At 34.3% G+C, this 21,916-nt stretch overlaps 1 protein-coding gene across 1 annotated transcript in view; it reads right to left on the minus strand.

Annotated features, from left to right (window-relative positions):
* The window catches only part of LOC147388917 (FAD/NAD(P)-binding oxidoreductase), a 40,206-nt gene extending 18,797 nt beyond the window's left edge, over positions 1–21,409 (minus strand). Inside the window, exons 1-11 of the mRNA XM_086419210.1 lie at positions 21,155–21,409; positions 17,203–17,245; positions 16,848–16,923; positions 12,168–12,227; positions 12,011–12,061; positions 9,388–9,442; positions 9,172–9,242; positions 9,039–9,090; positions 7,489–7,566; positions 6,593–6,682; positions 6,377–6,490 (exon numbers count right to left, since the gene is read on the minus strand). Of these exons, the coding sequence (XP_086275336.1) occupies positions 6,377–6,490; positions 6,593–6,682; positions 7,489–7,566; positions 9,039–9,090; positions 9,172–9,242; positions 9,388–9,442; positions 12,011–12,061; positions 12,168–12,227; positions 16,848–16,923; positions 17,203–17,245; positions 21,155–21,325 (861 nt within the window). The 5' untranslated portion in view covers positions 21,326–21,409. The remainder of the gene's footprint in view (positions 1–6,376; positions 6,491–6,592; positions 6,683–7,488; positions 7,567–9,038; positions 9,091–9,171; positions 9,243–9,387; positions 9,443–12,010; positions 12,062–12,167; positions 12,228–16,847; positions 16,924–17,202; positions 17,246–21,154) is intronic.
* Positions 21,410–21,916: the final 507 nt, after the last annotated feature.

A 21,916-nucleotide genomic window follows, 5' to 3' on the forward strand; every position in this document is an offset into this window, starting at 1 on the left:
CTGTTTCACAACCAAGTAACAATCTGAGGATCTTCTTGTTCCCATACCTTAATGACCTTTTCATCAAGAGAATCGGACTTCGCTTTGGTTAGATAAGATCTCTTACCCTTGGCATTCAAAAATATCTCCACGACCTTCGACCATTGTATGTAGTTACTTCCATTTAAGAAAATAGAAGTCGTTTGAGTTCCAACCAAATCAGTAGATATACCCAAGATAATCTTCTACTCTATGATGAAAATTGCTCAGAGGTTTTCAAATATTTGTCGTGGACGATTTTCTACTACCGAAAAATCTCCTCAACACGAATTCCTTATAACTTAGAGCTATGAAAAACCTCCAAAAAATAGAGAGAAGTTTATCCCAATAAAGTCGCGGTTTCTAAAACTCCTCCAAATAAAATCGCAAATCTCCAATACCTTTCAAGATGAAATCACAGGGTACCTTGAAAACTAGAAACACAATCTGAAACCTAACTACCACACTGCACCACAACCAATCATTAATAACTGACGAAAATCCCTTGATCTATGATCACATTAGGGATATTTTCCAACCACAAAAATAAAATCTTCCAAACAAAGGATTTTAACCACAAAGAAGATAATAGGTACAAATTAGATCAAAAAAATCTGACTTATACCAAGAGAGAAAAGAAGAAGAAAAAAATGCGGAAGAAACGGAGAGAGAACCAAAATCTGATCACTAGAGAAGCTCTGAAATCATGTAGAAGATCATATTAGGGTTTAGAGAAGAAAAGAATGGAGAAAGAAAGGAGTCGAACTTGACTCTCACTATGAACCATGGTATATAAAATAAATGAAATTACACATATGCCCTTATGGCACATATATAAAATACCGATATATATAACAATCCTCATTTTGCGACGTGAGTCCCGATGTTTTCCCCAACAAAGTCACCAAATGTTGAATAGTACGAATAAGGTCTTTAATATATATATTCAATGACAATGATTACAAAGACTCCAAAACCCCACTAAGCTCGTGAAATAGCCATGTGGACCTTGTTGCTGTTAGACAAAATGAGAACAAGATATTACAATGATGAACTATGTGTGAGGGCCTAACCCCTTCAATGGCAGGTTTCTACTCCCTTTATAATGGAGAGGGAAAAGGTCTCCTTAGTCAATCCATCTAACAGGGTGGTTGCAACTTGTCACAGTCAAGTCCGAGGTAAGGTCACATCCTAACATGGTGGTTGTGACCTATCTCTTTCAAGACCGAAGTAAAGTCACGTTTTTGCTTATGTTAGAGCCTATAGGCATTAGCATTGTCAAGCTCCTATGGCATGTCAGTCACCTATGTGGCAGCCATAGAGTCTGGTGCCTTCTATATATATGTGACCCTATGAGGGTACCAAACTCGAGGTGTAAGGACATGCCCTTCTTTCATGCTATCATGGTCAAAGCCCTTGATGATGCCACGTGTCAGCTTTAAAGGTGATCACGATTATGAACAAGGAAGATCACCGTCTTCAACCGGTAGGATTACTAGAATCTACAAGAAAATGTCTGAAACCTTTTTTTTTAAATCAGAATTTATTTTTATTATTATCAATTTTCGGATTTAGAGCTCCTTATATAGATAACCCCATCATAACAACTTAGAAACCTACTAAAATACTAAAAATTAACATTCTTAACCTATCTATAACATAATAGCAACTTTCTAATCCAATTGCAACTCAATTTGGATACTTCTAACCACTTCTAATTAGAGTCTAAATAATAAAAACGAATTTTAAAACAAATTAGAAACTAATAAGGAATTGTACTCCTAACATAACTATGAAATTGAAATCCTACTAGAACTAGAAATAGAAATAGAAATCCTACTAAAACTCTAACTAGAATTGTAAATGTCCTAAATCACACGTGGCCACTTTATTACTCGTGTCTATAAGATAGATTTTGGACATTTTGTTTTTACCATTAGACTTAGAAGCACCAAGAAACCAAGTTAGACTGTAAGCATGCGTAAATCTGAATCTAATCAGATAAGTTAGCAAAACCTCAAAAATGCAAAACTCATCAACCAATAATACTTTTCTGAAAAATCTAACCATACCATTAGGTAAAGCTCAAACTATTAGTAATAGTGTAAGAACACGAACATCTAAGTTTGAATAAATTCGATTAGAAGGTCGTAGGTAAAGGCATTTTCATTAAAATATTGGCAAATTGTTCAAGAATTTCAAAATTCCGACAAACACGAAATGGCTCGCTATAGTGTAATGGACATGTTGGAGGAAATATATAAATACATATATACATGTACATATACATATATATATATATATATATATATATATATATATATATATAGGTTGGGATCCGTAGACTCATGAAAAATGAACTCACAATCCTGACCGTGTATGTGTGAGATCCAACGGTTGAGATTATCTTTGAGATCTATAATATATTATCAAGATACATCTTTGATCCCAACCGTTGGATCTTGCACATACACAGTCGGGATTGTGTGTGAACATGTGTTCACTTTTCATAAGTCTACTGATCCCAACCCTATACAGGTTTAAAATATTAATTAATTAAAAATTCTAAAGGAAAATAAATTTTAAACATATGGGTTAAGCCCACATGTCCCACCACCTTTTATGTATAAAGGAGCTAAGCCCCATTCATCCAAGAATAGAAACAGACGGGAAGGAAAAAAAGGAAAAAAAAAAAGGGAAAGATAGAAAAGAAGAGTAACAAAAAAGAAAAAAAGAAAAAAAAAAACAGAAACTTACACCTTTACAATAGTCAAAGAAAAATTTAAATAATTATTATCAAATAGTGCAAATTAGTTTCCCATTCCTATTCTAATTTGCCTAAACATATGTATATTGAAGAGTTGATATTGATGGGGGAAAAGATTAGGTTTTATTTGGTTTATTTCTTGATTTATTTGTGTTTGACTCTATGAAAGTATGAAGTTTGGGTGAAATGGGGTTAAGTCTTCAAATATTTTCAAAAAATGAAGTGTGTTAAGTATAATGAATTTTAAAAAAGGAGAATAGGTTTTGGTTGAAACTATATATATATAATAATGAATAAAAGTGAAAATTTGGTTTTGTCAGGTAGGTTGTTTCGAAAAATAATAGCTTTTCTATTAAACGATATTAAAGAGTTCTTAATTGAGTGATGTGCTGCTTAAATACCCAGCTAGAGTGAGAATGCATCAGCTTTGCCATGAACACATAAATGAAGAAATGCTTCAGCTTTAGCCGTGTAAGGTAAGAAGTGTGGGATAATGTGTCGATCAATGGTCGTGTAAATCACGAACGAGGGTGAGAGTTGATTATTTATGTTGTGAAATGTTTCAATTGTGTTGTGTGAGAACGAAAGGAAAAAAAGAAAGAGGATTTGGTGATGTTTGAGAGTAAACTGGGTATTCAGGACACTTGTACATTATACGTGGTTATTTTCAATTTACGTTTTAAAAAGAAAAGATATATAGGGGAATGCTAACGTCCAAGACCCCATGGGAACATTAGCATCCTCCAACAATTTTTTTCCAATAATACCCCTACCCATTTTGTTTTTTAGTGAAAAATAAAAAGGTATATTAGTCTTTTTACACACTAAATGCTTATTTACATAATAAATACTTGTCTCTCATATAATAAATACTAAAGGCATTTAATCTTTGGAATTAAATGTCTTGTTTGCAATAAATGATTTGACAATCAATGCAAACAAGCATTTATTATGTAAAAGACCAATATACCCCTATTTTTTGTCACTAAAAGACAATGAATAGGGGTATTATTGGAAAAAATGTGTTGGAGAATACTAACGTCCCCATAAGGTCTTGCTTATCGATGAGACTAATCCCACGATCACATGCACCACCCCCTCAGAAATTCCTACGTGCAAATGGTTGCTTGAGGGTCAATCGGACCCTAGAAGGTGGCCCAAAGGAATGCATAGCTTTGTGGGGTTTCGAACACTGACCTGCCCTTCCTGAGTGTATATATAATATTTTCCATAATCTATTAAAGAGTGGGAATGCCTACAACGAATAACATGTGGCATCACTTCCAGAGCAACACGCGATTTTAGGATAATGGTAAAGATGGTTGATCTTTTACTTAGTAATGGATGTGAACATAGCCTCATCATAGAATTCAAGTAATTTCTCTCTATCTTTGATAAAGAACAAGTAGTTAAAATAGTAGTATAAATAATAGAATTTTATTGAAGATCGAATGCACGCCAAATTGGCATATATATATAAGATGGGGAAAAAATGATTATTAATAGTCTACAGTGTGAGCAACTAATGGAAATTTTTGAAAATCTTAGTAAACAACCAACCCGAGCAGGAAAATCAATCACCCAAATATGGTAGAGGCAAACCATAGAATCAAGAAGTAACGGTGAGATTCAATGTCGGTGATGTATCGGATCAATTGTATCTTGACTGAGATGTTCACATCAGTCGTGACCTTCAAACATCTATTATAGAACTTTGTCACTGTATTATATTATGAGTTGATGCCTTTTTTATATTTTAAATTTTCGTAGGTATTTTATTATGTCTTACAATTATTTGAGACCTTCAGACACCTGCTCTCACTTCCAAATGAATCTTTTGAGGAGCATCAATTTAAGGAGTATCAAACATACATTGAATCCAAGGTTCTGGGAGAGGAGTTTGGATCTACTACTAGTAAGTCTAAGACTGGAGTTAAGTTGGAGTTTTTGGAAAGATTTTACATATAAAAATGCAATACTTGTCACTACTTTTGATTATGTATATATCTCAAATGTAGGATCTTCTAAAGACAAGTGTTTGTTTTCAATTTTAATATGGGCAATGCTCAAGTATGTAATGTAGTTAATATATTTAAATTTTATTTTTGTTGTGTTATTTATTTATCATTGTCAGAATTTAATGTCTTAGAGAGATTCATCATGATATGGAGGAGATATCATGCCTTGAGATTCAACTTGGAATCATGAGGATTCAGGTTGAATTTTTGGGGGGCGTCACAGTTGGATATATCTCATTGAAATAACTACCAATTGGTTTAAATCCAAGCCTCTCTTTATGTCCTCTTCCTCCTTTATTATAATAACTAGGACGTGGGTAGAACACTCCACACATCTTACCAACTGAACTAAGTTGGCACTTCAATTTAAGAGTAAGATTTTGTTCATTTATATAGTTATTAACTAGTAATTTATATTTCATTACTTGTGTTAACATGTGAAAATTTGCATTCCAAAGTTGCGGTGCATCTAATTACAACCCTCTTTCTCCTTTATGAACATCTCTTTCACTTCCTTTCTAGTTAATCCCCTGCCAAGTTGGATGAGGCCATCGATGAATTTGCAACAATAAAATCCTTATGCTACTCTAGGGTCTACCACCATTCATCTACTTTTCTCTCCTCAACCCTCAGGTTACCTCTCAGCCTAAGGGTCTTCCAATGCTGTCTCCTTTGCAGGGCTCTGCCTCCAAGCATTGTCAAAGATTGACATGTTCTTGCACAATGTCCCCCATACGCTTTTGCATCTCCGCTTAATGCCTCATCATCTCACCTATCTAGGCCAACAATGCATTCTCCAACATTGTCTGCCCTTGGTGTGCAGCTACTACAAATCTTCGAGATCTGATTTTTCGTGCCATTGAGTGATCTTGATCACTTGAGTAAATCGTTATCCCATAGACGCACCAAAGCTGTAGAGGTGATTTTTATCCTTTGATCACTTACACCTCGAGATCACTCTTGGGACAAACATATATCTACTTGCACTCCTTACTTGCTTGCTAACTCCAACCTAGGGCATTAGTGTGGTACCTGTCAAAGAGTCTCTAATGCTAAAGTTAGTTACAGATACGAAGGAAGAAGCTCACAAAAGCCAAAAGTCCTCAATACCTGTCAATGTATCTCTATTTATTGGGTTTCTTCCCCACTTAGCTCGATTGGGCAATTTTCTTTTACCAATCTTCTTTTCATGATCACAGATATCTTCTTCATGATACCAGGGATTCATCTGTATCCGCTCCCTGGATTTTTGTCGTCAGTTACGTCTTCAAGGTGTCACTTGTTGTGACTTGTGACGTTCTTCACCTTCGATGGGATTAACCCCCTGTCAAGGGACAAATCCTTGTGCAAAGACCTCCGTCCCATCACTTCGGGAGCAAGGAGAACATGTGCATGGTTCAGATTAGCTCCACATTTTACCCATTTAGATTGTTTCTTTTCCCAATAACCGTGTTTAGGAAAAATGGAATGCCTTCACAACTATGTTTTGCTTGATGCCACGACATGATAACAATTGCAAACTGAGAAGCGGTAAGACTTGAGGATCCAGAACAGAATAGAATAGAGGACTTACTAGGATAAGTGAGTCTTCACTTGGACCAGGCAAGCCTTTAATGATCATATCCTTGGATATATAACCAGCACCTCCTCTCCAATTCTTAGATGGGTTATCTACGGTGTAAAAGATCTGGTATTTCCACCACAGAAGATTAGCTTCATTTTTAAATAGTAAAACAAAATCTAATGAATATTATTATAAAAAATACTTCACGGCAGTAGAAGCAGTTACCTTCAAATTTGGGTGGCTGGTTGACAATATGTCAAGCTTCTCTTTGAGTAGTATATCCTCTGGAGATACATTAGCGTATATCAATGATACCTGAAAGAACAAGAAGTCACTCTCAAGAGAACTAGAACTTCCACAAACAATCAAATATACTGAGGTTCTAGACTTGAATGATCACAAACCATCCAAATAGAAGTAGTCAATCAGATGTTTTATTTAGAGTGCTGCTATTGGCACCCCAACTTTTACTTATTACACCCCAATTAAAAATAAAGAAAATAAGTGAATGGTTGAGAATAAGTAAAAGTTGGGGTGCCACTAGAAGCTCTCTTGTTTTATGCTAGATTTCTATTTTTTGGGTTTAGGATTTTATATGACCCTAGTCATAATTGTAACAAATACTGAAACTGTTTGAACGAGTGTTACAATGTTTTGTTATGTTGAGATTATAGTTCGTAATTGTGTGTTGTTTTGTTGTTGCTTTTGTTTTGTTCCTTGTTTAGTTTGCTTGGTTCTCTCTTTGGGGTTTTAGGTCATCTCGACCAGCCCCATTAATAAATAAAAAAATTTAATTTAAGAAATTGGGGTGTAACAAGTAAATATGGGGTGGCAATAGCAGCTCTTTTTATTATAAGCACTTGAACAATCTAAATTTTGACCTTGAAAGTCACCTACGTGGGCCCACAAACCCAACACATGCATCTCAGGTGTCCTTTGTATTCTATTTATAAATTGCAATCTATTTCAATAATATTCAGGCTGGATACTGATTTAAACATTTAGTCTTGTAAATATATATACAAAATTAAATTGTTCCTGAAATATTCATAACTTGGAGATGTTAAAGATAATGAACGAGATTCGTTATCTCAAGAAAATAGAGATGATTGGTTTTTTACCTGAGTATTGTCATCTTGATTCTTTAGAATGGCCTCAATTATCTGCAACATAGGTGTAATGCCTGTACCACCTGCAACCTGGATATACAGCTGAATGCTCATTAAACCAAAAACATACGCTCATTACAATATTAACCCTAGAGTTTTTTTTCTTTTCTGTACCTATATATCAAGGCCGTCATTTTCGTTAAGATTTGATTAACAGTATGCTACAATGTTCAAGCAGAAGCAGTTATTGAATGAATTTCTAGAATACCAGTAACTTTGCCATCCATCACTTCACCTAGAATTGAAAGAATAAATTACTAAGAAAAAATGACTGTTTTTCTCAAGTCATGTATCGTTTAACAGATTAATTACTAGTGGCATTCTAATTTTCGAATTTAAATTAGGTAAGGATTCTGAAACCTTTCGATTTATCTAGTCATGTGTTCGAAACTGGATGACCTCTTGATTTACCGTATTGCATGTCAGGAAACCTCCGTGGGGTTGGGGCATGCAACCATAGGGATTAGGTATACCCTACGTAATCAAAAATAATGTTCATGGCTTATTGTAAATATGTAATTAACCTTTGTTAGTTCGGAATTATTTTGTATTTGACAACAGTTACTACTACATAGATATTTTTCAGATTTTTATTATTTTAATCGTTTATTTCTTTCACCATTTTTTCTCTTATAATAATCCTAGTTCTGGAAATTTGAAATTTTCAGTTCCTCAACAAGATAAAATCACTGATTCTATACATTGTTGATATTTTTTACCAAGTCCAAACTATCTTATGAATTCTAACAGTAGTTTCTAGAAACCCAAAAGGTTAAAGAACTGTCAAATAAATAATAAAAGATTCAACACCTAGTATTTCCTTGCCAGCAAGAGTTATAAAGATATTAATCAAATCAATTTTTTTTTTTTACATTTGAACTTTTAACCTAATTTTTGTACAAACAAGTTTGACAACAATTAGTAAGGAGGAATATTGGCATCAGGCGGTCTTAGACAGTTAGACCCATAGCTCAGGTGGTTTGACGTATTGCAAAGCAACTTTGAGGTCTGAGGGCATGGATTCATGTCCAGCTTGCCCATTAAAAAAAGAACATTGGGGTCAGGATGGGATGACTACCTCTATGTAACAACGAAACGGCACTTAAAAGGGTTTTTGCCATGTCTATTATCAGTCAGGACCAACTTTTTTAACCAGGATGATTTGGTGGGGCCCTTCAAGTAGTGGGCCGTAATTTTCTCTTCCATGGTTGCCACATTTTGCATAATACAGAGGACGGATTCCTTCTGTTTTCAATGTCGAAGTACGTAATTTATTTTTCATAGCTGACATTTAAAAACCACGCATCTTGTTGGACTAGAATAAATTTGAGAGATTATATTGCCACACCACCTTTTGCTAATGACACCCAATTCATACGTAAATCACCAAAGAATTACCACACATCTTGTGGTGGCATTAACAAAAGTTGGTGTAGCCATAGAAGCACTAATAAATTATCTATAGAAATTTAGTTCTGGATCTCCATGTACCCTGTACTTACCATGCCGATATTTTTCTTCATATTGGGACTATATCTGAGCTTTTCAATTGGCCTGAAAGACGGGGGAAAAACAATGAAAACCAAATCATAGGTTGTTTTTCACGTTGATACTTAGCACATATGGAGAGTTTACCCTTTGACTTCTATCACATCGCCAGGTTTTAAATTTGCCAAATACGGACTCATTTTTCCTTCTGGATAAATCTGTATAATTTATATAAGAAAAGGTAATAAAATCAACAATGTAAATAAGGAGTGTTACTCTTTTTGAATCAAGAGTTACTATGAACACTTGAAGTTGAAGTTGAATCAGAAAATAATGAAGTAGACCCCATTGCCAATGACATACCTTAACCAATAAGTCAAAATATCCCTTAGAATCTGGATCTGATATGGGAGTATACCTGGGTATATCACAGGGAAAATCTTATTCATACCCTTTGCCCCTTAAGACAAAATGAAAATTCCACATGAAGTTGATGAGAAGTGAATAAATCATCTAACTGAGTCATTGAACAAACCACATTTTGTAGGGTAATGTGTTCCTTTCCTTACCAATAGCCACTATAAGGATCTATGTTTCACACAATTCGTTGCTACTGTTCTGAACCACAAACCGGTACGAAGCGAACCAGTTCGTGGTACGATTCGTACTGGGTTCATAAAATCAAGCGAAACATGAACCCGCCAAATTTTGATTGGGTTCGGATTCAGCGAACCAAAGTATTTGGTTCGACAACTCAAATCATTTGTTAATTAATTCGATGAACCAAACTAATTTATTATATTGTTTTCATTGTTTATATTTAAAATATGGATTATTATATTAATTTGTTTCTATTTAACTTAGAATTTTTTTGAAAATTATAATTGTACTTGTAACTTGTATACTTGAATTATATATGTGCACAAGCAAACCAATCTAGGAAACCAAGAGACGAATTATCTCTACCTACCCCTATGAACCAGGTTCATTCTAGAGTGCCAAACCCCGAAGCCAAATTCAAACTAAGGGGCTGTTTGTTAAACTAAGTAAATAAGTGCTAAAAGACTATAATTGCTGAAACTGTATAAGCGCTGAATTTAAGTGCTGAGAATGTTGTTTGTTTACCTGTTTGACTTCTGCTGAACTGATTCAAATTAAGCATTGTAATCACAGAATATTGTTTGTTAGTTACTACTAAAAGCTGATAAAATAACTATATTACCCTTTTCAATCACAATATATTCTATTTGACGGTTTTAACTGTTAATTCACATCACACATAATAAAAAAAGCATAAATGTAAAAGATAATATGTACGTACATAATTCATTGTACGCAAATTTTAAATTACAAGATAATAACTTTCTCATCCAAATATAAATTTGTTCATACAATATGCACAATCTTCTCTCTTGTAATAACAGTTGGAGCATCCCATCATCTTATTTCAAAGATGAAAGAACTTAATTTTGGATGAATAATTTTCTATAGAAATGAAGGATGAGTACTTATAAAAGCACCTCACGAATTACTAAGGGCAAACCACACCATAGCCAAATTTTTTTGTCTTATATGGGTTAAATTTTTTGGAATGAGCCAATTTTTGGTGAGGATGGTCTATACGGTCTGGAGATCATCCTCACCAAAAATCAGCCCATTCTGAAACTTCTAACCACATCAAAAATGGTTTTCAAAAAAAATGGACGATTTACAGTTCTTGAACTTGTTTTGACAGGGGGTTAGAAGTTTCGGGATGGACTGATTTTTGGTGAGGATGATCTCCTCATTGTAAAGATCGTCCTCACCAAAAATCAGCTCATTCCGAAACTTTTAACCCATATAAGATAAAACAATTTGACTATGTGTTGCCTTATTAATTTGTGGGGTGCTTATATAATTATCCATGAGACATAAGAGGTAGTATCCTTTTAAGTATAAGGGCATACTTGTCCGTGCCGAAAAATACCGGTGCTTACCACTTCAGCAAAAAAATTAAGTGACCCAACTTCACTTATTTTTCAGCCATAAGTGCTGAAAATATGTAGTAAACAAACATGTTGATTTGACAAAAAGTCTTGAATTGTTTTTTTTTTCAGCATTAAGTGCTGAAAATAAGTGCAAATAAACAGCCCCCAAGCGAACTGACGAACCATGTAACATAGATACGAATACCCAAGATTATTCTCTTCCTTAAAAGTTAGCATGTATTGCTAAGATTTCATGCTGCTTTGAAATGTTGAGATTTTTACAATCATAGACGTAATATCATGTATGTTGTGTATGTATGTATGTTGTTCGTCTATGAGAAATAATGATTAAGATATGCATTTCATCACCTTAAAGCTCTAGTGACTGATGGAAGGGTAGAACAGACATTCTTTTCTTCCCTTCTCTTCTCTTTTGGATCTCTCACTTAAGGAAAAATCACTGAAACTAACAATTTTTTTCGATTTCGCAATGGTTTCGTCTTGGAATGATACTGGTTGGATGGATACCTCAAGACAAAACCCAAGGATGGGTTAAACAGGGAAGAATTATAGAACGAGATATCCATTGTTCCCATTTTCAAACCAATCAGTGGAAAGAAACCAGAGATATCTTTTTGGCATTTTGGGAATTTCCAAGATAACATTGTCATTTTAGTTAAGGGACGCTAAGCTTTTTTGTCTCATTTTAAGTGGGTGGCCGAGATTTATTTGAGCAGTGCAACACTTAGGATTACCCTAGAATATTACGGTTCTCTCTGTCATGTTTCCTTTGAGAAGTGTATATGAAAATGGTGTCTAGCATACCCACACCCAAATATTACGCCAGCTCCAATTTTTTTATTTTTTGGATAAGGCTTTGATGATGGTGAGCATCATTAATACATAGACTCAAACATGTCAAGGGAACAACAAAAATCGGAAATCATTGTAAAGTTAATCCAGCAGTAAGACAAGTTTAGACAAGTTCAGATGAAGCATAATTTGAAAGAAATACTTACGGGCGAATAACATATTTTGTTTTCCCTTCAGTATCTTGCCCTAATGGGGCCCTACAGTAACAAAATGCTTTGAAGTGATGAGTATAGGAAAAGAAACATTCAAGTAACCCTATCACATAAACCCTCTCATTTCTATTGGTAACGAGAAAGAAAGTACCTGGTAAGAAGGCATGAAGCAATATCCAAGCCCAACTTGGCCGTAGGATCAAATGAAAACCTGATGCAAATTAAAGTGACAGAGCAGAAAATGATACGAAATTCAGTAATATGAATATGATACAAACAAAGGAAACCACAGAAAGTAGTCTAGAGTTAAGCTGGTGTAGTCCATCCTCCATGCACACAACTTTTAAGTTAAATACTAAGTGTGTTCCACCGTCTTCCCTCTTATAAATCTTTACATATAGTAATAGAACTGATCTATGATATAGAAATTTTTATTTTTTTTTTGTAAGTTCTATGTGTAGAAGTATTTTATTTTGCTTTCCAGATCTTTTTTCCTTATTTGATTTACAAAAAACTTAATACTGTAACACAGGGGTATTGAAATGTGATTTCCAGGATTCTCAAAAGTGCAGTGTCAAACACCATGAGTCTATGACAGACATCGATAAATGTCTGACCTAAATAACCTGAACAAGGATGACCTGACCTAAAAACCCATAAAGCAGCTCAAGAAACAGGGCTTATTATTGTCTAATTTATTTTATGTTTTTTTTCCGATAAGTAAAATGATATTTTTTATTACAATTGAAACCTACTAGTCGAGTGACCACCGAGGATAAACAACACAAGCACCAAAAAATAAAAATGCCCCCACCCTATAGGCTTAACCCATGCTAAGATGACAGAACCGATCACATCTTCCTACAAAGTATTCGGAGAACACTCACCTAAATTCCTTGAAGACAGAAGAACAAGAAACCCAAAATTGATATCACAATCTCTTGTGATACTTTGATCATCTGAATTGTTCAGTTACTTCCAAGCTCATGTGTTAACACTTAATGACTGATTAGTTATTCACTAATTATGTTATATGTGTCATCGTATTGAGCTAATTAGAAAAATGGTATCCACAATTGCTCCCTCTTGTTAGCTCGGATGATAATAAATCTGAGATGGCAAGAAATTCCAATGTTTGAAGACCCAAGGTAAAGAGAATTTGTATTGTTCATGGTGCTTCATCTCCATGTCGTTTCGTATTCTAGGTGGTGTACAGCTATTTGTGACACGTGTCAAACATATAAGGCTTCTTGTGTTTTCGAGAAGGTTCAAATTTTAAGGAGAAAAAATAATTTAATTCATTATATAAGGAGAAAGATCCCACCTCATTTTCACTTTTACCTTGTTTGAAGAGAGAGAAGCTCAGAAGCGGCAATTTTGAAGTTTCCAGTGCATTTTGAGTTTTTCGGCAGTGTCCACCACTGTTCTTCTCTTCTTTCTTGCCTGGTTTGATCCTTATTTCCTTTCTAGTATTTCATTTTTCTTTTTTACCTCAGCTTCCATTATACAATCATGAGTCGTTAAGCTTGTCCTGACCTTATGGAAGACTGAGAAGTAAATAATATTCCTGACACTCAGCTTTTAGATGGGCCAGCCATGAAAATGATGCCAAAAGCTACAAACAGTGAAATAAAATTTTTTCTCAGCCAAATTTACGTTGGACTTCAATTTCCTTTGAGTCGTTTAGTTGGAAATCTCCTCCGGTTTTTGAACATTACTATCACCTCGATGAATGCTAAGTTTTTAGACTTACTAGTTGTATAAAAGAATTAAATAGGTTGTATAATTTTGATATTGGAGTTGAAAACATCATGCACTTGTACAAATTGAAAAGATGTCCATTCAAAAGAGTCTGTTATTATTTAAGTCCCTACAAGAAAAACCTTGTATTTGTGCTCAACATACAAGATAGCTAAAAGTTATGTTTCCAATTTCTAGTAATCGTCTTGGGGTCATGGGAATATGGAGATGACATTCCTATTGAACGAAGAATACTTGGATTCTGAGAAGAAGAGTTTAGTCAGGTATTTTAGTTTTGGTTTCCTTTCCATAATTCCGAGATGATTATTTGGTTAAGTAACTAGTTTTTTTTTTCAAATAAATATTTGCAAATGACAGAGCTAAAGAAAAATATGACATTACTTTAAAGTGCATAGCAATCTTGATTAAAGCTCTTGAACTCCCAAAAATTTCATCGGCATGTTGGATCTTTATTGGACTTATTGAAACCTCCCAAGAAAATTAAACATGATGAAGAGGAACAAGGTGCACATATGCTGGTGTAACTATTGCCTTCTACTCTCTTTATGATAGAAGTCATGTTTATGTTATTCCTATCATTAATGTTTCCGATGATACTGATAGTATAAATGTGAATGAGCTCGACTATGCCAGGGACATCACGGGCGCTGAGTCAAAAATGGGTGACTCTAAATTTGCTCTGCCAGAAGTGTCACAATTGATGTTGGATGCTTCTACCCTCAGGTATAGAAGAAAAACTCAAACTAAGCCTCCTGCTGCATCAAAAAGAAGGAAAGTTCAAAATGGCTTTGTGCCTGGCCCACTAGAAGAAGAAAGAGAGGAAGAAAGACGAAAACGGAATGAAGTCGAGAAAGCTGAAAAAGGATAAAGATAAAGAAAGAAGGAAAAAAGAAAGGTAAAGAAGTTGTCAATATCTCCCCCTCCGAAGTAACAAGGAGCTCGGACAAGACCACTTCCTAGAAAGTTATTGCTCCTTGCAAGTTAAAGTTTGATGTGCTTAATGGTCTAGTCCATATGAACCAAAGTATTTTGAAGAGCTCGTATCTTTCCAAATCTCTTACAGAAGCAATCATTCATCCTTTTGGCCAAGCAAAGCTAGAACATCTTGAAGACCAGGATCTTTATGGTTATTTTGCTCAAGATGTTATTGGTGCAAGTGCATTACTTACCTTTTTTCGGTTTTTATTTTTCCATATGAACACTTAGTATATTTTTCAGGTTCTCTAGATGCTCTACAAAGGTAGAGTGCTCAGATCCCGTCTCTTTCAGAACACTGAAGACCTAAGAAGTCAAAGATCACTCTTGGGTCTCAAAAATGATACTATCTCTAAGCTTCAAAATGAACAGGCAACTTTTGTTGCTCAGATCGCCGAGATTAAAACTAAACTTGAAGATCGGAATGTCGAATTGAAGAAAATGCGAGAACAACGAGAGGCTAATATCAAAGCTGCATTTGATGCAACTAAAGCAGAATTTGATGTTATGAGGAAAAAATATGTATAACGGCCTTGTAACCAAGTTTGTGCAAAAAATTCAAGAAGCTAGAGTACTAATAACAGCTGATGGGTTGAAAGAGTAGGATTCAAGAAGTGCTTACATTGGCCAAGGCTACCACTGAAGTTGGTCAAGAGGATGAAGAAGTTGAACTGGAGAAAGAAAGAGAAGATGGAGAGGACGAGCAAGATAAAAGCAAGAGCAAGAGAAGGAAGAAAAAGGGCCTAACTCTGATGAAAAACTCGATAAGGAGCTTGATGTTGTTTTCCAGTATTCTGAGAATCAAGATACTGCAGCGAAAAATGCGGATGAAAAAGTTGATATCGGGGATGATCTGAGCCACTGAGCTCGAAAAATAAAAAATAACCATTGGAAAAAGAAAATTTTTATCTTTGGGTCTATAAAATGCCTATAAGGACTTTGATACATTTGTGTGGATGCTCAAAGAATGACCCTTTAGCGAAGGGAATGTACATGAAATTGGGAGAGATAGCTCTCTATTAAATCATTATATTTTTCATTGGCCAATTATATGGAGTACCACATTATTTTGGTCTGGGGACCTAAAGCTCCTTCCAAGGAATCTTTTTCCATATGGTTAGCTGTGTTTTATAAAAGGATCTACCATGTGAGACCAAATCTCCCTTAAAAAAAAACAATGAACTGTGGCCAACACAACATCAACCCTTGAATAAAGATCTTTACCATTAACACACTCATAGGGAATTCACATATGCATTGATAAGATACTATTCTTGTTGGGACGATCACTCAACCTTTCAAGCAACTTCCATCAAAGCCTTCTCCTCCAGGTTCAAATCCCCTTTTCCATCCTGATCATCCTCCAACTTCTTCTTCTTCTTCTTCTTCTTCTTCTTCCTCTTCTTCTTGCCAACAAAATTATAAATTGACAGTTCAACCCCCACATATCAAAGTGAAAGAAATGCAGCGATCAGATATATATATATATAGATAATGATGGTGTATTTCTAGACTTTCAAAGTAGCAGTCACATCTCATCATGATGTGCCGCCGCATTCATTAATCAGCTGCATCAATCAAGATAATAAAATAAAAAATCGCCCATTCTCATCTTCAATCATGAGGTTTCGGCAACAAATTCAACCTTGCATGTACCATTATGCAATCTAGCATATTGAAGGAAGCCCTTTTTTACTTCAATGCATATTGAACCCAATAATCACCCCATCACAAAAACCCACTCGTCCTGCATGCTTGCACACTAATGCAACATATCATATCCATCTTCCCTTCAGCCAAAAATTCCTAATTCCACCCAAATCTTGGGATGTTGGTACTACCAAGGTCCTAAGATTCCATATATTCTTCAGCAAATTAATTGCTTTCCCTATTTTTTTAAAGGGAATCTGGGCCCTACCCTAATGCAATAATCCCAGAACATTGAAAATCCGGATTGATAGCCACCTAGTGAAGAAAGACATCACATTGTGCCATCTGCCTGTGCATTCACATAACACACAATATATATATATATACACCTCTAGTATTGATACAAGGTGAGAAAGAAAGAGGGGGGGGGGGGGGGGGGACAAACCTGAATAGCTGGGTGTTGTGGCTGACCCTTGCTTTCTCTAGGAGCTCAAATTCAACCCATTTGTCTGGATTTAGAGCTGAAAATCGAATAAAATAATATATTGAGTTATAATGTGTAAGAAAAATAATTAGTTGAGTGTTAGCTTCATGTTTCGCTGTAAATATACATTCCAATTAGATAATAATAGGGTTTCCAAAACATGGTACAGAACTCATTTAGTAGACAATAAATTGCTCATCCATTTCACACTTCAACAAAGCCTAAAGGAACTCAAAAGTTGGTATTCTCTGATTATGATCATTTGAAGAATTTATCCAAAATCACATAAAATCCAGAAGCTGAAAAGCAAACCCACCTACTTTTGGACCCACTTCTTCACGAATTTGATCTAGATGAACCTGTAAACCAGAGAAAATAATTTCTTTATCTCTTCAACCTCTAAATAATTACAGGAGAAATCGAAGGATTATAGATCTTTAAAATAGGATGCAGTGGTGCAAGCAAGTTTTTAAAACTTTTCACATTCAAGTCTTACAACATTTTACTCATAAAACTTCATCCATGTCCAATTCAGTCCACAAACCAAACTTCTCATTAATCAGTGAACAGGAATTGTTTCCACCAAAAGCTTCTTAGTTTGAATTCACAAACCAAACGGATTGTAAATCAGAATTAATAGAGACCAAGATAACTAATTTTGAAACAAATGCTACGACAACAGCTCCAGTTCTTGCACTCCATTTCATCACTACTTTTTGTTGAATGCGATGCATCTGGCACAGGCAAAGGTAGTATCTTAATGCAAGAAGGTCGGCTAATCGCCTTTCTCAATAAGGCTTTGGCTGGAAAAAGTTTGGGATACTCTACACATGGAATTGGGCATTGTGCATTGTGCATGTAGTCGATAAATGGTAAACGTATAAATTGGGTCATTGCTTCATCAACAAAGATTGATCACGTAAGTCTCAAACATCTACCAAACAAGTGTACTGCTACATCTTCCGAACAAAAATGGCTTACTAAACTCATGAGTTGGAATTACGATAATGTATATAAAAAAGGAGTAGAGTACACAGCTGCAGAAGTGTTGTCTTGATGATATGAGCAAGGCATGATTTTTTTTTTGATAAATATAACTTTTATAAATGGAGAAAAGGAGTAAAGAAGGCTGAGATAGCCCCCCAACAACAAACCACCAGCAACAACAAAAAAGAAACAAGTAATGGAAAAGAAAACAAGTCTGACGGGAAGCTAAGAATCACAAATGCTTCCCCAGTTAAATACAAAATCTTGAAAGCTTACTCCCTCAAAGTCCTTACTCATCTTCGACCAAAGGAACATCATCCCCAAAATCTCTAAGATCACTTGTTGAGATGAGCAAGGCATGATTTCACCCATCACAAGAGTGATTTGTGATTGGCTCGACAATATCAAGTCCTCATATTCATTGGACCCGAAAGTTAACACTATAATTGAACAATTGGGAAGGGGAGAGCTGGTGTCTTCTTATTCAATCCATGATGGGGTCTTATAAAGGACGCATGTGCTACCCATCGTAGCTCTCATTCAAAAGGTGGTTGATGGAAACATCAAATCTTAAAGAATAGATTTTATTTTTATTTAAAATTCTGTTTTAAGGCTTTAATTTTATATTGTTTGGACTTATTTTGATGTTTTATTGGCCCATGGTCTTAGTATAATATTTAGGGGCAATTTAATAATTTTAATTTGTTAAGGTTAAAAAATTAGGAGAGAGAAAATTACAAAAATTAGGTTATTTATTTGGTGTTTTAGTTTGATTAGGACTCTTAGATTTATTTTCTTTATGTAGATTGTATTAGGGTTTGTTTTTATAATAAAAAAAATGATAATTAAAAACAAAGCTTGAGCTTGATCTTTCCAACAATATGTAAGACCATTTTGGAGTGAGTCTAATATAACATTCTTTTCTTCTAATCTTTATTTATTTTTCTATTCTTTTATTTTTCATGATTTTCTATTAGTTCCTTACTATTTATTTTTAGAGTTCTTGATTCTTGAAATCCCTTTTTTGAACTCTTAAATGCTTGATTCTTAATTCTTGAAACATACAAGCCTCAAACCTTAATCCTTTCCCATTTTCTTTAACCCTTATTTCGTTAATTTCTTTTTCAAATTTTAATCATTAATCATTTCCTTACCCTACAAACCTTAACCTTTAACCCTTTCATTTAACCTACTGAAAATGTCATAATTGCAAAAAAATTATTTTACTTTTGGGTTTAAACTATCCTACCCTCACCGTCCTGCATCAACTTTAGTATCAAAGCCTAAGTTCAGGCAACACAAGATGAGCTGAAAAAATATATTGTCAGAACTACATCGAACGCACTACTCTTTGACATATTTTTACATTGTTAGTGACCATATTATGAAGGAAAGCGAAGAGCACAGGCAATTACGTGATCTCTGGTATGAAGCGTTCAAACAATAAAACTTGTGCCCCAAGTGCAATCGTCTTGGACACTTTAAATCGGCTTGAATTGGGATAATGAAGCTTATGAGGTCAAAATCCATGTGTCTAAACTCAAGGAGAGTAATGAAAAAATCGAGAAAGAAATTTATAAGCCTGATTTAAGCGAGAGTGAGATTGACGAGTGTGAGACATCATTATTGATCCTTGAAGAAGAATCCAAGTCTAGAGAATCTGGACAATTGGCACAGGAAATTGTGGAGTCACAACATCCTTTGCTTTTAACACCAATTTTATCCCATTTAAAAGAAAACGTAGATAATATTTTAGATAAATCAGTGAATTATACCAGCTTCGGTTACTATCAAAAAATGAGAGTCCAAATTTGGTTCGATAATGTCAACATCTGAGAAGAGATTGAATTGAAGACTCAACTTCAAGATGAATTAAAGTGGAAGACCCCACCTTGGGATGTCTTGGTTGAAAACCAATTCAAGATTAGATTACATGACTTCATTTGTTGGGGAATTAGCACAATTTTATTCCACCAATGGCAAAAATTTTCCAATCAAGGAGGATTGATGGGGACATCAAATCTTGAAGAGTAGATTTTAGTTTTTATTTAGATTTATGTTTTAGGGTTTTAATTTTATATGTTTTGGGCTTATTTTGATGTTTTATTGACCCATGGCCTTAGTATAATATTTAAGGACAATTTAATAATTTTATTCTGTCTTTTATTGAAGCTTATTAGGGTTGAAAATTTATGAGAGAAAAAATTATGAAATTTAGGTCATTTATTTAATGTTTAATTTGATTATGACTCTTAGATTTATTTTCTTTATATAGATTGTATTAGGATTTGTTTTTATAAGAAAAAAAAAATGATAAATAAAAAGAAAGCTTGAGCTTGATCTTCCCAACAATGGACTTTGAAATGAGTCCAATATAACATTATTTTCTTCTAATATTTATTTTTCTTTTCTATTTTTGCTTTTCATGATTTTCTTTTAATTCCTTAGTCTTGATTTTCTAGAATTCTTGATTCATGAATTATTAAATTCTTGATACTTGATTCTTGAAACATAGAAGCATCAACCCTAAATCCTTTCCCATTTTCTTTAACCCTTATTTCATTAATCTCTTTTTCAATTCTTAACCCTTAATCATTTTCTTACCCTACAAATCTTAACCTTTAACCCTTTTCATATCCTATTGAAAATGTCATAATTACAAAAAAAATTATTCTACTTTTGGGTTTACTCTATCCTAGCCTAAATCATTTACTCAATCCTAAATCAATTTTGCTAATTCCCAATATTTCCTCTTCGTCCCTTATCGTCCTGCATCAGTGGTTTTCACGACTTATCTACAAACAAGTCATTCAACCTATAAGAAAATTATAAATGGGTGTCACGGGTTTTTTATTGATGTGGTATGAAATTTGAATTTCGCCAACATGTGAAAGAGTGTGATGCATGCATGGTTTCACCGAAACATATCACCCGACTCGTCTCAGTATCGCCCAGCAACGAGATGGACGGACAAGTCAATGTATCACACGAGATTTAAAACCTACGTTCATTTTTTCTCATTGATGAACGAGATGTCTCAAACGTATTGGAAAACTTGACGAGACGTCAAAACCAGTTTTAAAACCATGGATGGATGTCAAAGGAATAAATCTTAAAAACAAACAAAAAAAAGCAACTCATTCGATGATTTATCTCAAAACCCCAAATGAAAGAATGCATCATAAATACCAGAAATCTGTCAAAATAAAATCAACCCATTTCATCTACAAAGAATTTGAGTAAACACTATATGAGATCAAATTGCAGAGATTATTAATTACCGTATTTGGCGAAGAAAAGTAAAAATAATATGAGATTCCACCAGAAACTGCAGCGATTGCTCCTAGGGGAACCTGAAAACAACCAACACTTGGCTTGGTTCGACCCTTGAATGCATTGGCGAATGTGGAAGGAGCGGCAGCTCTTGCAAGTCGTCTGAAGAACAGAGCCATTTCGATCGAACGAAAACAACAGTAGCTCGAGAGAAAAATTAGTTTTGCCGTGGAGGTTTTTGGAGTGCTCTATTTGCATCAACCTTTTTAGTTTTGCACACACCGAAATGGCAAATTGCACCCACTTATTAAGTTACTCTTGTTATTAAAAAAGAAAATATACTTCTTCTCGTTTTGAATTTTGTGAGAAGTTGAATAAATGGAAATTAGGTCTTAAGGATTATTTTTTCATGTTATCTTATTTCTTTGAAATTTCAATTATTTTTTTTATTTGGTCATCAAGAAAAATTTTAAAAATCACAATCAAAATCTCAAAATAACTATTTTGAATCGAAGAACTTGGAGATTCTTTAACAAATTATATTTGGTACGTTTAGATTGAACTTGTTTTATAAAATTCAAAATTTACCTACTGAATATTACCTAACAGATTCGGTAAATACCTACTGAACATTACAAAATCGATTCAATAGGTACCTACAAAATCTTACAAAACATATTCGATAAGTACCTACTAAACAAAATTTTCTCATGTGAATGACTCTAACTCGATTAGAAGTGTTAAGGTAAGAAAATAAGTAAGATCAAAAT

This window comes from Akebia trifoliata, chromosome 12, assembly GCF_017979445.1.
Source record: "Akebia trifoliata isolate Shusen 1 chromosome 12, ASM1797944v1, whole genome shotgun sequence".
NCBI classification, from domain to species: domain Eukaryota; kingdom Viridiplantae; phylum Streptophyta; class Magnoliopsida; order Ranunculales; family Lardizabalaceae; genus Akebia; species Akebia trifoliata.